Source organism: Juglans microcarpa x Juglans regia, chromosome 7D (assembly GCF_004785595.1).
Source record: "Juglans microcarpa x Juglans regia isolate MS1-56 chromosome 7D, Jm3101_v1.0, whole genome shotgun sequence".
In the NCBI taxonomy this organism is placed as follows: Eukaryota; Viridiplantae; Streptophyta; class Magnoliopsida; order Fagales; family Juglandaceae; genus Juglans; species Juglans microcarpa x Juglans regia.
In genome coordinates this window covers 10,359,109-10,374,294 of record NC_054606.1, presented here as the reverse complement: position 1 = coordinate 10,374,294, position 15,186 = coordinate 10,359,109, and the positions used below count along the sequence as shown (strand labels likewise).

Genomic DNA, 15,186 nt, shown 5'->3' with positions numbered 1-15,186 from the left:
CTGTCACAAGTCACAACCATATGTCATTAATCATGTTTTATTTTGAGTCAAGTATTGAATAAAATATTCATGGCATAGGCATTCTGCTTTGTCTGAATGTCTCTGATAAAATAAATAAAATACTTATAGTGTAAGCATTCTGCTTTGTCTAAATATCTCTGATAAATTGAATAAAACACTCATGGCATCGGTGTTATGCTTTGTTTGAGTAACTATGTAAGAACTTGAATAAGAATTAATTAAATCTGTTTATGAAAGCAAGCATGCTATGAAATATTAAAGCTCTGATGTCAATGATGTCTTTTTTCTTGTAAGTGTAAGGTCATATCAATCATGCAAACATGCCATGTTTATTATCCTGCATGCTTTTTATAAATTGTTGGTAGCTTAGTTGATTAACTTAGTGATATTGTAGTTCCAACTATCATTCACACCCAGAATGGTAGAATCCGTTCCAAGTGAGGATGATGAAGGACATGCCAGACTCAATGAGGTCGATTAGTGAGAGACTTAAGTTTGGAGGACCTTATGAAGTCCTTCATCCAATTTCTAAACGTGATATTACTTTTGATAGCAAACCTACATGAGCGGCTTGGTGTGTAGTTAGGAGGCTTTTGGTTTATGTAATTAAGGATTTCTTACTCCAATACGATATGTCTTTTGTGATAAAGACATGTTTGGATGGATGATGAACTTGTTTAAGTATTAATGACATGAAATTTATTTTGGAATTTAGTTATTCTGGTGCCACATACGCTTAAACAGAAAAAATCCGGTCGTGTTTATTGCATATTGCTAAAAACATGATAGGTCCATTGCATGTTATCCAACATAAATGAGGATATGTAATCTTGTATCGTATGTCCCGACACTTTAGTTTCTATAAAATCCCAAGCAGAGGTTGGGGGTGTCACACTAGTTGTATTCAAAAGTTTGTGAGATAAACTTCTTAACTATAATCAAATTCCTACTTGTATGCGTGGAGCTGTGATACCCCACATTATAAGAATAAGGGTTGGTGGTGTATGAGATCCTATATTGCTTAGGAATGAGAAGTTCTTGCTCTTTATAAAGTTTCAATGCGGCTCCAATTATATCATTGACTAGTTCTTTTAGAGTATAGGCCATGTGATTTTGGCCTTCCATTGGGCGTTACAAATAGTATCAAAAATTATCCCAACCAGAAATGTGAGACTTGAGCCTTGCCACCTATGACGGACTGACCCAACGAGGACATTGGGAATTTAAGGGTGGTAGATTGTGATACCCCATATGATAAGGATAAGAGTAGGTGATGTATGAGATCCTATATTATTTGGGAATGAGAAGATTTTGCTCTTTATAAGGTTCCATTGGAACTCTAATTATATCGTTAACTAGTCATTTTAGAGTATAGATCATGTAGTTTGGGCCTTCCATTAAGACATTATAGGAGTATTGAAAAATTGTAATTGAGGTGCTATCCATGGTTTCTTGGAATATCAACAAGGCCAGTATATTATATAGTTTCTCACATTGGGACAAATTTTGTTGATGGATCTTCTACCTCCAATTACTAAGATTTATTTTTTGGTGATTCAAGAAGAGAAAATGGGAGAAGTTGGGTCTGCAAGCATTCATGATATTTACACTGCAACTTTTATAAGCAAGAAAGTGGAACCTTCAAGATTGAATCTTGCAAGACAACAAGGTTGAAGAGATAAGTTTTTATGCATTCATTGTGGCATGACTAATCATATAGTGGACAAATGCTATAAGATACATGGATATCCCTCAAGTTTTAGGCATAAGGGAAAGTTTGCTCCGACCAATCAAGTCATGGCTCAACCTTAACATAACCCTCTTGATAACGCCAATGATTTGTTTGAGAGATATAAGACAAGATTAGTTGTCAATGGATATACTCATAGGTAAGGATTTGGTTTTTTTTTTAACTTTTTCTCCCATTACTAAAATGGTCACGATAAGATGTGTTTGTCTGTGGCTATAATACATAATTGGCATTTAATCCATCTTGATGCCAATAATGCATTCCTATAAGGAGAGTTGAGAGTTGGAAGAGGATGTATACATGAAATTACCCCTAGTTATCTTAGTAAGGGGGACACTAGGGCGTGTAAGCTACAAAAAACACTTTATGACTTGAAACAAGTTTCTCAACATTGGGACTCCAAGTTCATTTTAGCACTACTTTAGCTCGGTTTTACTTAATCCAAGTCAAATTATTCTTTATTCACAAAACAAGATGCCGCCTCATTTTTAGCTCTATTAGCATATGTCGATGATATACTCCTAGCAAGTAGTGATATGGCAATTGTCAATTTTATTAAATCATCTCTAAAATATCAGTTTACGCTAAAAGATCTAAGACCTACAAAGTATTTTTTTGAGAATGGAGATTGCTAGATCCAAAAAGGATATATCTATATGTCAAAGAAAATATGCACTAGAAATTTTATGATGCTAGCAGATCCAAACCTATGAATTTCCCAATGGATCCTCATTGCAAAGACAGATGGTGAGTTACTTATGGATATCTCAAGTTATATAAGGCTTATTGGAAGATTACTTTATCTTACCAATACTAGACCTGATATCACATTTGCATTTCACTACTTGAGTCAATTTCTTGATGCTCCTTAAGTACCAAATATGCAAGCGACTCTCAGAATTTTACGATACATTAAAAATGCACCAGATCAAGGCATTTTTTTCAGCATCCTCTCCCATTCATGTCAAGGCTTTTGCTAATTCTGACTGGGCAAATTGTCCTAATGCTAGGAGATCTGTTTCTGATTATAGTTTATTTCTTGGTGAATCACTCATTTCTTGGAAATCTAATAAGCGAAAGACCATTTCAAGATCATTTGCTGAGCAAAACATAGATCAATGGCATATGTTGTGTGTTAAGTAATTTGGATTCTTTTTTTACTTTCTGATTCTCATCAAATATATCCTCAACCTTCCGTAGTTTTTTTTTTTTTTTTTTTTTTAACAATCAAGCTACCCTCCACATTGCAGCCAATCTGGTGTTTCATAAGAGGACCATACACATCGATTTAGATTGTCACCTTATCCGAGAAAAGTTTCAATCTAGTGTTCTAAGAACCCTTTATGATTCCTCAGCTCATCAAATTGTTGATATGCTCACCAAACCTTTGGGTTCTGGTCCTTTCCATACTCTCTTGAACAAGATGAATTTGCATAAGATATACACATCATCTAGAAAGGGATTGTTATAATTTTAATCTTCATTTTACTTTCATGAAAAGTCAACGAAGGTCAACTTGGGTTGAACGGTTACTATCTTCATTTGATTAGTCATTTCCCGCCTTTATATCTGTGTATATAAAATAAAGGCTCCACTACAATTGTTCAAGTTGAATACAGAGTTTCCATTTTTAAGAATTCATTTGTTCTTACGTTCTTGTGTTCTTGGATTCTTATTTGCTTCACAATGCATAAGATGTCAAGGATGATGATAGAGTAGAGTCCATCTTTGGTTGGCCCGCGAAGGAGGAAGGTCTTGGTATTGAGGTCCTTCATACAAAAATGATAAAAATGAAATTCAAGAAAGTCATTATTATCACGAGTAAATTTACTAATGGATACCAAATTTTTTTCAATGGATGGAACATGTAAGAGTTGATGCAATAATAAGTTTTTAGAAGGAGATGAGATTTGAGAGGCACCAATGTGTTGTATATGCAAATTACATGCACCATTACTTATTATAATTTGATCAGTTCCCATGTATTAATCAACCTGCAGCATCAAATTATTGAGGTTCGAGGTGAGATGTTGAGTTGCAATTGTATCAGCTTACCAGCTGGGATCTGACTAAAAGGGTGCAATGGACACATATGTGCTTGAAAATTGTTGGTCTGTTCATCCTGATAAGCAAAATCAAAATGATGATAGCACTTCAATGCAGTGTGTTCAAGTTTATTACAAACCTAATAGACAAGTCAGGAACCATTAAATGAATATGGTTCAAATCTGCATTGTCACCTCGATCATCCCTCTCCTCGTATAGTCAAGCACATTTTATTGTCCTATAAACTCCCAATTTCTAGCAATAAAACTTGTGTTGTTTGCAATTCTTGTCAACAAGCAAAAAGTCACAATTTTCCATTTTGTTTGTCTCCTCGTTCTCAACTGCCTTGAGATTTAATTTTTTCTTATGTATGGGGCCCATCTCCTGTTCCATCTATTGAAGGTTATCGTTACTATATAATTTTTCTGGATGATTACGGTAAATTTACATGACTTGATCCTTTAACAAAAAAAAAAAATCTAATGTGGAACCCATTTTTTTATCAATTTCAAAAGCTCTTTGAACGTCAATTTGGCTATAAAATTGGTTCCAATTGATTGGGGTGGGGAATATAGATGGCTAAACACATTTTTTCAATCTTTTGGTATTATTCATCGTCTCATTTGTCCTCATACTCATCAGCAAAATGGTTCCGTAGAATGAGCACTGTCATCTTGTACAAACAAGACCTGGTCTGAACGCACATGCTAAAGTTCTATAAATATATTGGTCCTATGTAGGATTGTAAGACTATCAGTCCAGACCAAAAAAATTGACCGGACTAAATGGTACGGTCCGGACTGAACCAGACCAATAGTCTTATTGGTCGATCTCAGGTTGTGATTTTTTTGGAAGGACCAAGACCGACCGAATATATTTATGTATATCTATATGTATTTTATATATATATAATATATTATTTTATATAGTGGTTGTATAAGTTAATTATATAATTTTCATCCAAAGGATCACCATTGACCATATATACAATGAAATTATTTAATATTCATTAACCATATATAAAATGTTAAAGAGATTACATAATTTTAATTTTACTAATTTAATTAACTTTTGTGTTAATTTTTCTATTAAAAAAAGAAAAAAGAGAAAAAAAATTCATGGACAGAATCAGACCGATAACTACTGGTCCTATCTGGCAAAAATGATGGACTAAAATTTTTGGTTCGTAATCCTCCCTCCATTGGGGACCAGACCAAACCAATTGCACCCCTAATCCTATACCTTCAAAACTACTTTTTTTCATCAATCAACTCTTGTCTTCAATGAAAAAATAAATCACCTCCTGAATGTCTCTTTCAAGTCAAGCCTAATTACATATTCTTTAGAACATTTGAATCTGCTTGTTGGCCGAACTTGCAGCCCTATAACTTTCATAAACTTGATTTCTGGTTTCACATATGTGTGTTTCTTGGCTATAGACCCTCTCATAAGGGCTATCAGTGTCTTCGTATTCCTTCAAACTATGTCTATATCTCCAAATGCATTATATTTGATGAAGGTGCTTCCCTTTCTTAGAGCTAAGTTCCAACCCAGCACACACTTCTAACTCGGCCCATTCAAATTTGGCCACATTACTTTTTTCCGTACAAGTTTCACCAACCCATTGTCCTTTGGCTACACATGCTATAGTACATAAGATTTGCATGCACCAGTGCCCCATGACTCAATAGTGTCACCTTTTTCCTTTGAAGTGTTCCATAATTCTGCAACTCCTCCTATAGTTTCCATCATTGCTTCTAGCACCAACTCCACTTAACTAACGGCCCCTCGTATTCATCAGATGCGCACCAAACCGCAGAATAATATCAGATGCCCTAAAGTTCCAACGGATGGCACTATTTTGTATTCACCCCGTGCGATGCTCTCCACCACTGGTTCTATTGATCAAGAATCCACTTGCTTCACAATTGCAGCAAAGCATCCCGAATGAAGACATTCTATGAATGATGAGTTTAATGCGTACTTTAGCAATGGAAACTGGACACTTGTACTAGCTACACCATAAAAGAATATCATTGGTTGTAAGTGGGTGTATCACCTCAAAAGAAATGCAGATGGTAGCATTCAGCATCACAAGGCTCGGTTAATAGCCAAGAGTTTTCACCAACAACCTGGTCTTGACTATAGAGAAACTTTTAGTCCAATTGTGAAACCACAAACCATTCGATTGATTCTATCTCTTGCAGTTACTTAGAAATGGCCAGTGCGTCAACTCAATGTGCAAAATGCATTTTTACATGGTGATCTCATTGAATCAGTTTTTATGGTTCAGCCTCTCGTCTCTCTCATCCACAGTACCCTAATCATGTTTGTTGTCTCTACAAGGCCATTTACGGTCTCAAGTAAGTACCACGCTCCTAGTTCTCTAAGCTAAGCTCCAGACCTATTGAACTTGGGTTCATCTCTTCCAAGGTTGATATTTCGTTATTCATTTTTCGTTAGAACCATTTTTAGCTCTTTGTTCTTGTCTATGTTGACGATATTCTCATCACTGAGTCGTCTTTGCATGTTATTGATGACCTATTGACCAATCTTTGGTCTAGCTTGCCCATCAAGGACTTAGGCCAGTTGAGCTATTTCTTGGGCATTGAGATTAATTTTGATTCAGATGGATTGTTTCTCTGTTAGCAAAAATATATTCAGGACATTCTTCATTGCACCAACATGATCAACGCCAAACCTGTAGCAACTCGAATGGCTTCCACTCATAATCTCACTTTGTTTGACAATGATGCTTTTCATAATCCCATGTTATATCGCATCCCGATTGGGGCTCTACAATATGTCCTCCTTACTCAATCTAACTTGTCATTTGTTATAAACTTAGTATGTCAATACATGCACCGTTTACAGTAAATCATTGGAGTACAGTCAAAAGGATCATTCGCTATCGTAAGCCACCTCCATGCATGGACTACATATCACTCCCAATCTTGCCACTATTACAAGCATATTCTAATGCTGATTGGGTAGGATGCCCTGATAATCGTCGCTCTACTAGTGGTCATCTTGTTTTCTTTGACAATAATTTAATTTCTTAGAGTTCATGTAAGTAGCAAACTATTACTCGTTCTAGCACCAAAAATGAGTACAAAGCCTTTGCGAATTCCACTGCTGAATTAATTTGGCTTCAAAACCTTCTTCAAAGACTTGGTGTTTACTTACATCAACCTCTCACGTTATAGTGTGATAATATAGGAGCAACCTATCTTTCTGTTAATCCTATTTTTCATGTCCGTACTAAACATGTTGCTATTGATTTTTACTTTGTTCATGAGAGAGTTGACCTTAGACAATTACAAGTTTGTTTCATTTCTGGAAAAGATTAGCTTGCAGATATCTTGACAAAACCATTGGTTGCACCTAAATTTTCTTCACTTTGCTCCAAACTCACCGTTCGTCCCTCTCCCTTGAGTTTGCGGGGACGGGCCTAACTGCGCAACAAAAGTCAACCATCTCTGTCCAAGAATCAAGCCAAAATCATTAAGACAGCCAAATCATGCAATTCTGAATGACAACGACGACTAATGCATCCGGTGCTCCTTTGATTATGGAATTCGGTGCTCCATGTCGGCTATTGCATTTATTTGTAACATTTGTATAGTGACTCAACCACTCCTTTGACTACGGCATTTGGTGCTCCTTGTCCTTTGTCATATTTTCAGTCATTCCCAAACGTGGTCAAATTCTTAAAAATCTAGATTTTCAGACATCACATTTTTAGAAATACGTACACAGAAGAAAATCCCAGATTAAACACCCCAGCAGTGATTTCTGATTCAAAACCTCGATTAATCCAAGAAAGGCAATTGCTTTGGGGTAGGAGACAAATGTTGATATATAGAATCTCCCTTATGCTGGTTTCAAAAGAAAACGTTTTAGATACAGAACTGGTTATAAAGACATTCAAGCCTTACCATGTGCCTCATTATCAGTACCGCCAGAACCACCATTTTCTGATCCCTTTCCAAGATTTTGATATTTGTACGAACAAGCGCACAACAAGTAGTAACCAAAGTTGAGCACCCCCACCACAACTAATGCCCAATAAACATTATCAACCCTTCCATCATTTATATTGTCTGGTAGCCATCCTGTGACCCTTCGAACAAGATCAATCAAAGCCGTGCTCAGATAAAAAGCTATCCCAATGATCATTGAAATCATTGCAGTTGATGTAGTTTTGAGTGATGTTGGAAATTCTTGATAATACAACGCAACTTGCCCTGGGAAATGAAATGCTTCTCCAATGCCAACCAAAGCTAGTTGTGGAAATAGCCACAAGACAGACATGTGCACTATGGAGCTGGGCTGGTCTTGGAGGTGGTGGGCTTGGGCTATATTGAGCCGCTTTGATTCCACTAGCGCTGACGTGGCCATGCTCAATGTGTTTAGCACGTGGCCTACTCCTATTCGTTGGAGAGGCATCGGAGAGGAACCTGTGAGCTTCTGCCACATTGGACATAAGAAACGATCAATAATGGTGAGAAAGATGGATGTGGAGATTAGGACCAACACCAGGATAGACCCAGATGGGATTTTGAAATGAGGACCAACGTTACGGTTCATGGTTAGAGCTTGGAGGATTGTCAAACTGGACTGGACTGGACTGCTATTGGGGTACTTAGGAAGACACCTGTTGACCATAATGGCAATATTCTGATCAGGTTTCTGAGATCTTCTACTTGTTGCATTGTGCATATTCTCCAAGGTTTTGCCACTGAACCGTCCGATTGAACATCTCCTTCTATTTTGAGTGCTGCACGGTTGAGAAACCTGCATCAAAAGTGCATTCATTTCTGTAGCTTATTTTAGACCAACAAATCTGTCACATGGTCTACACATGGTCGATGTGCTTATATCAAATTAATTATGAACCATTAGAAGTCAAATGACTTCCACATGGTTCAAGATGTTGATGGTCTCTGATATGTTCTTTCTCCATCAGAGCTTATATGTTTAAGTTGATATGATAAAGTGAATGGAGTATACAACCTTCAACTAATTAAGTTCAAAACTCTATTGATATTGTATAAGCCTAGAAACCAATGTATAAATTAAATAGAGAAAACAATTTTCCCCCAAGAATATACCTAAAAAAGGAATTTTGCAGTTTTAATAACTCGACTTCCTACCTGAACCTCCTTTTAGATGGTATAGCTATTTCTGCAATTCCATCTTGACCATAGTAGTAATCCTCGGTTTTGGATGAGAGCTGCACCTTCCTCTTCTGAATCGTGGCTACAATAACACGAACTAAACCAGTGAATGGGCTCCCTTGTATTTTATCATAAATGTAGAAACGGCTTCCCAACAACAAGAAGGCCAAACCGATTAAGTTAGTAATGGCACTAAGGCCAAATCCCAATCTCCAACTCAAGTTGTCCTCAATGTAGACAATGGCAGTGTTGCTTACTGCTAAAGCAGTGTAAAGACTGAAGAAATACCAGTTGAAGAAAATCCCTTGATCTTTGGGCTTATCAAATTGATTTGCTCCCATTGTTGCCAGAGTAAAGCGAGAACCTCCACACCCGATACATGCCAGACCTAAAGCTGTGTAAAGGACCGCATATTGAAGTTTTGAGGGTGGTGTGCACAAGCTTGATCCATCATCACATGGCTGTGGCCTCAAGGAATCAAGTGTTGCAGTCAATGCTAAAAGAACTATGCCCTGCAAAGGTAAATAAATAGTTGTAGGCTGCAGCATCAGAATCTTACTTAATTTGCTCTTTCAAGTTGCAGGTTCAGCAGTTAATGGTCCATATATTGTTCAGCAACAGAGGCAAATGAAAAGGAAACAAAGATTGCAGCAACATATCCACTCCAGCCTATTAATCATGATATTCCTCATCTTCATTTTCTTTTTCCCGTGTAATGTGTGTGTGTATGTCTTATCTATTACATAACTTCTAATCATCGTGTCAGCTCGAGTCCCTTTTGATAGTGCCTTGAGCGTGCACGATGGAAGTTGGCTCTTTAAGTTTCTCGTTTGATGATTTCCTCACAAATTGTTGTCCGAACTTGAGAGCCTCGAGTATGAGAGAGATAAACACATGGAATAGGTCCTACATTAGTTATTGCTCATTTAATCATGTTAGACAGGAAATAAATATTGTAGAGCCCACTCCATATGTCTATCTTTCTCCCACTTGAGCCCTCAAGTTTGGGCAACAATTTGAGAAAATCTTTTTCCGTGTAGTTACTATTGTCCCCTTCAAAAAGTACTGTCACAGCATTTCTAAGTTTGTAACAGGCATGTGATACTTTTGGTGGTTACTACATCAAACTTATAATTTATAATTGCCAGGTAATGTTTGAGTTAAAAATCGTGCAACACTTTTCCTTCAAGTGCCTACAATTATTCTAGCAGTTCTTGCTTTTCCAATCTTATTTTCTGAAGGCAAATGTGTGTATATTTTCCCTTTGACAGAAGCGTTGATTACTTCCCCATTACTAGGAAAAGACAGGATGGTTAGTTTTTATATCTAGCGAAGAATAGATTATATGCTTCTTCTGGGTAAGTGAAAGAACATACACTAACAATTCACCACAGTTCAGAGACTGTACCATCTCTTATGCTGGAAAAATGTAAATATACAGAGAGAGAGAGAAGAAACAGCACACATTATGTAACAGTGCGAGAGTACTAATTACCAGCAAAGAGATACAGGCCGAGATTGAGGCAACGAAGAAAGAGCCTAGGAAAGAGTCGGCAACAACAGCTCCAATGATAGGGAACAGACAGATGCAACCACTCGCTATGTTTGAAATCTGAGCAGCATTTATACTTTTCACATTGAATTCCTGAATCAGATATACAATCAAGTTTGACAGCCATCCTCCGGTCGCAAGTGTCAAGCCCACCACAGCCCCTGCTCAATATACAAAGAATAAGCATATATATATATATATATATATTGATCCAAAACATTTTGTGCACGTCTGCGTGGGTGTTTGTGTCACAGAGAGAGAGAGAGAGAGAGAGAGACCGTTGATGAAGGGGAAGGTGATCCATCCGCCTCGTTTGCTACAGGAGTTTGGCATGTTTACTCTGCAATCCATATTGGAGGTCAACTATAGTACTGTTGTTGGCTTCATTTAGTGGTTGCTGTTTTCAATAATTTTGCAGAGTCAGGTAAGTTGTCCATCTCACACTCCATGGACCTTCACTCCATGGACCATGACAGATAATAATTCATGCATCCTTGATTGGTACCGTTGTCCAGGACAATACCATTATATATATATATATATATATATATATTAAGTTACTTGTAGTTTAATGTCCTTGCTAGATGCTGATCCAATATTCTAACTAGTTTTCCGATGCAAATGAAGGGAAGCGACAAAAATGGTTTCATGATTCCACTGTGAAGGCAGGATATTAAAGAGAGAAGGATAATCACGTGAGGGTTTAGTCACCATGGGTCCATGCATTTGACCCAGTCCGCCACTTATCACTGTGCTCTCCATCTGCCTCTTAAATTAATCAAATATTCCTGTACAGTAAAATTTTCGAAGTTCTATCAATTCTATCAACCAATTTGTTAATTAATATTCATGCAATTATTTAATAATAACAGCATTAACATAAAATAAATCAATTGCATAACATAAAAATTGCTAATAAAAAAAAACCCTTTAAAAAATTCTTTAAAGATAAAACCTTATTGGACAGCTTACCTAGAAATGTCGATCCACTATTTAAAAATTTTTTACAAGCAAGTTTTAATTACTAAACATTTTTCAATTAACACTCTTATTTGACTAGACAACTGACAAACGACCTATTTGTCTCTACCACAGTAGTAATCAGAACCACTGACGATCTTCAAATATTAACTTCTCTATTGAAATTCTAGTGGTTTAACCGATCACATTATCTGAACCTTGTGTCACAATCACACTTTTTGAGATATAAATAATATGATTTTCTTACCAAAATAAGCACTGAAAGTGCTCTAAAAAATCGTCAGAATTAAATTTCTACTATTCCTAGTTAGTAAGACAATTTAAATATATTTTTGGAAACAGTTTTCAAGTCTCAGTGAAATTTGTTGATAGATTGAATCTGTCGCGATGATTTTGCTAATAGTTTGCTAACTGCAAGAAACTATCTTCATAGACTTGTAGCCGTTTCAAATTCAAACTCTTCAATAAATAAGATAAGAACCTTGAGACTCGGAATTACATGTTTTGATTTATCTAAAAAACTTAATTACAAACTCCAAACAAACTCGAAATCTTTTACATTCAACAACTCACATAATTTAAACTCAAAATGATGTCTATCATTTTAGTCACCTAATACTAGCCAAACTCTTGAAATTCACATTTTCAATCTTCCTCTTTTGCATATTGATGACAAAACTAAATAATTGTTGAATGTAATCTTGAACCTGTCAAAACTTTGAAAACACTACAAGAAAGAGAAAAAAAAAAAAGCATAATTCCGAACATACAAGTAGCAACATAAATGCAGTGACTGAAATTTTAAACAATCAGCATAGTCATTTAACATCACAGTCAAGTCCAGCAAAAGTATCAAATCTACCCAACAGCAAATCAGAAAGTTAAGATTGTACTTGTTACACACAAAACGAAGTTTCCGTTCTCCCCCTAAATCTTAAAATTCTTTTAAAAAAATAAAAAATCATTCAACTCCCCCTCAGCAGTGTAGTTCCTCCAACTCCCCCCTTTTATCACAAATCTATCAAGGCTTACTCCTCCTAGTTTGAAAAAAAAAAATTATGTACATTGTTATACTCAACAAGCAGGAGATCCAGACTCATGCTAACTACAATGTGGGAAACAAGAATAAAACTCTTGAGAAGACCCTCCCACAACCATGAAGAACCTTAGCTCTATAATGCATTGTGATTTAGGTTATGAATGAACATGAATGCATGTAGACAAATGAAAGGAAGATTGAAAAATTTTAGTTAGAAAAAAGGGCAAGCACTTGGTGGGCAACAAGTAGAAACCGAATGGTAAAATGCAAGAACACACCAAAAACCATCCTAAATACATGATGTTTAGATGAAATGCAAAACCCAACACAATGTTTTGAAGATTCACAATCTCAACAACCAACAATCCAAACCGAAAGCTCCAAAATCACACAAGAGACCAAAAATCCAAATGGATGAAATCTAAACCCTAGAAATAGAAGAGGGAAGATGATAGGATACTTACTGTGAAGGAGAAATGGGAAAATGATGAATGACGCTCGATTTCATGGGCACAAAAAGCACTAGACCTCGAGAGAAGTGAGGAAATGTATTCGGCATGGGCTCTAGAGACGTGAGGCAGTAAAAGGAAATAACGTGAGGCATTGGGAGTCCGGCTCGAGTGGGACAATATTAAAACTATCTACGGAGTCCCACTAGGAGTTCTATGCAAAAAAAAAAAAAAAACCATTGTGCATGCAGATGAGAACTCAAATACAAAATTAACTGATACTGACCTGGTACAAAATTAATGCTCATATGCCAATAAAAAATAAAATCAGACCCAACACTCTTTGTTTTGCAATAAGCAGTAAAAAAATTAAGTTTTGCAATCACTTAATTTCCTTAAAATCAAGTCACTTGCGTAAGTATACCAAATGTCAAAAAACATGTTCCAACACAACTAACCTTAAAATAGGTTCATACTCTCTTATTTGCAGTAAAGAGCCAAAAAAATAAGTGATGACACACCAAACATTCTCCCTGACCAAAGTCCATGTGTGTGTGAGGCAAATTACCATAATGATCAAATTTATTTATGTATATATTAATTTATATTTTTCCTTTTTGACACATAGAGACCCATAAATGAGTCATCTTTTACCTCAAAATGCAAGCTTTATGCTAGGGCTAGGGCCTAGATACTTGACAAGAGTATCTCCTCCGAACATAAGGTTTTTCAATCATTTGTATATCCATTTTATTGCTCATCTTTTTCTGCATTGAATAGAACAATTATTTTTTCTATAATAAAGAACAAGATCTGTGTAGGGTGTTTGTCTTTTTCACAATGAATAAAGACCGAATTTCTATATGGATCGGAACTTTATGTCCGACAAGAGGAGACAGCTTGACTTTTAGTAATAGGTTCAACTAGTATTAGTAATTTAAAGTTTAGACTCCCCCATGGGACACCATCCTTGAATATTTATTGAACATATTTAATGACTAAAATGTTATAAATAAGTTCCACGAAATGCACTAGAATGTTACTTTGGACAAATATGAACCATGAATCTACACTCACATTGTAGTTAACAAAAAAAATTTAGAGAGAATGTTCCAACTTCAAGAATAGACAAGTGTGAGTGTCTGGGTACTCTTGACTTGGCAAGGCAAAAATGATCTCTTTATTTTTCATCTTTTCGGTTATAAATTATTTTTCTGTTTTTATTATTATTTTTTTATAGAACAAAATAGAAAAATAGAAGAGAACTCAACCAAACCAAACAAAAAGAAATGAAGAAAAATAGAAGTATGCGAAATGCATGTCATAAACGAATGATATGCAGGAAATGAAAGAACATGCAAGTATTCCTATCAATTAATGACACACGCACATATGGCTTTCCTTAGAAACTCTATGGCAGTAAAGTTGGGTTGTTGAAAAGACTCTATAGCAGTTGTCGGATGTTCTAATGCCCTTCAAGATCCATTTTCTAAGTTTGTTGTATACATTGCACTCATCCTTAGAGAACTCTGTACATTAAGATTATCATCACAAAATTACTAATACTTAACAAGTTAGCCTTAAGACCTTCAACAAATAAAACATTATGAAGAAGAGGTAGTCCTGATATTTCAACAATTTCTCTTCCTTCAACAAAGGATTTGCTTCCATTACCAAAGGACATGGTGCTGAATCAATCTTCTTGAACAAGGTTTTGTCACAGAACATATGTCTCGAACATGCATTGTCCAAGTACCAAAGGCAGCTATCCATTGACTTGAGGGTTGTGTGATCACCCACTTTGCTTTAAGTTTTGAGGCGAGTTTTACATTATCACAACTTTTTGTGGTCTTATTCTTGTTGCCAAGACAAAATTCAAATAATTCACATAGCTTCAAGCTTATAGTGTTTATTTGTTGGCTTAACCCTTTAACTTAGTTTCCAAGGGTCTTTACCTTCTTCTTTGATTTCCTTTCACCTCTATCTTTCTACATCTTTCTCAGATTAAAGCTATATGGCCTTATACGACCAGAAATACCACAATAATGACAAATAGGCACAAACATACATATGTTCAGCTTCTTTGAAGTTGATCTTACATTGGGCTTGTCAGGATGGTTTGACTTTGAAGGAGCTTCGATCGGAGCATCCATAACTTGACTTCTTTG

General features: G+C 36.0%; 1 protein-coding gene across 1 annotated transcript; it reads right to left on the bottom strand.

The window, feature by feature from the left end:
- Positions 1-7,669: 7,669 nt before the first annotated feature.
- LOC121238422 (protein NRT1/ PTR FAMILY 2.7-like) lies at positions 7,670-10,981 on the bottom strand. Its single transcript, XM_041135270.1, is given in 5 exon segments — positions 7,670-8,446; positions 8,449-8,614; positions 8,974-9,509; positions 10,493-10,710; positions 10,828-10,981. Coding segments are annotated over 5 exon segments (1,695 nt in total). The 5' UTR covers positions 10,901-10,981; the 3' UTR covers positions 7,670-7,744.
- Between the last annotated feature and the right edge of the window lie 4,205 nt (positions 10,982-15,186).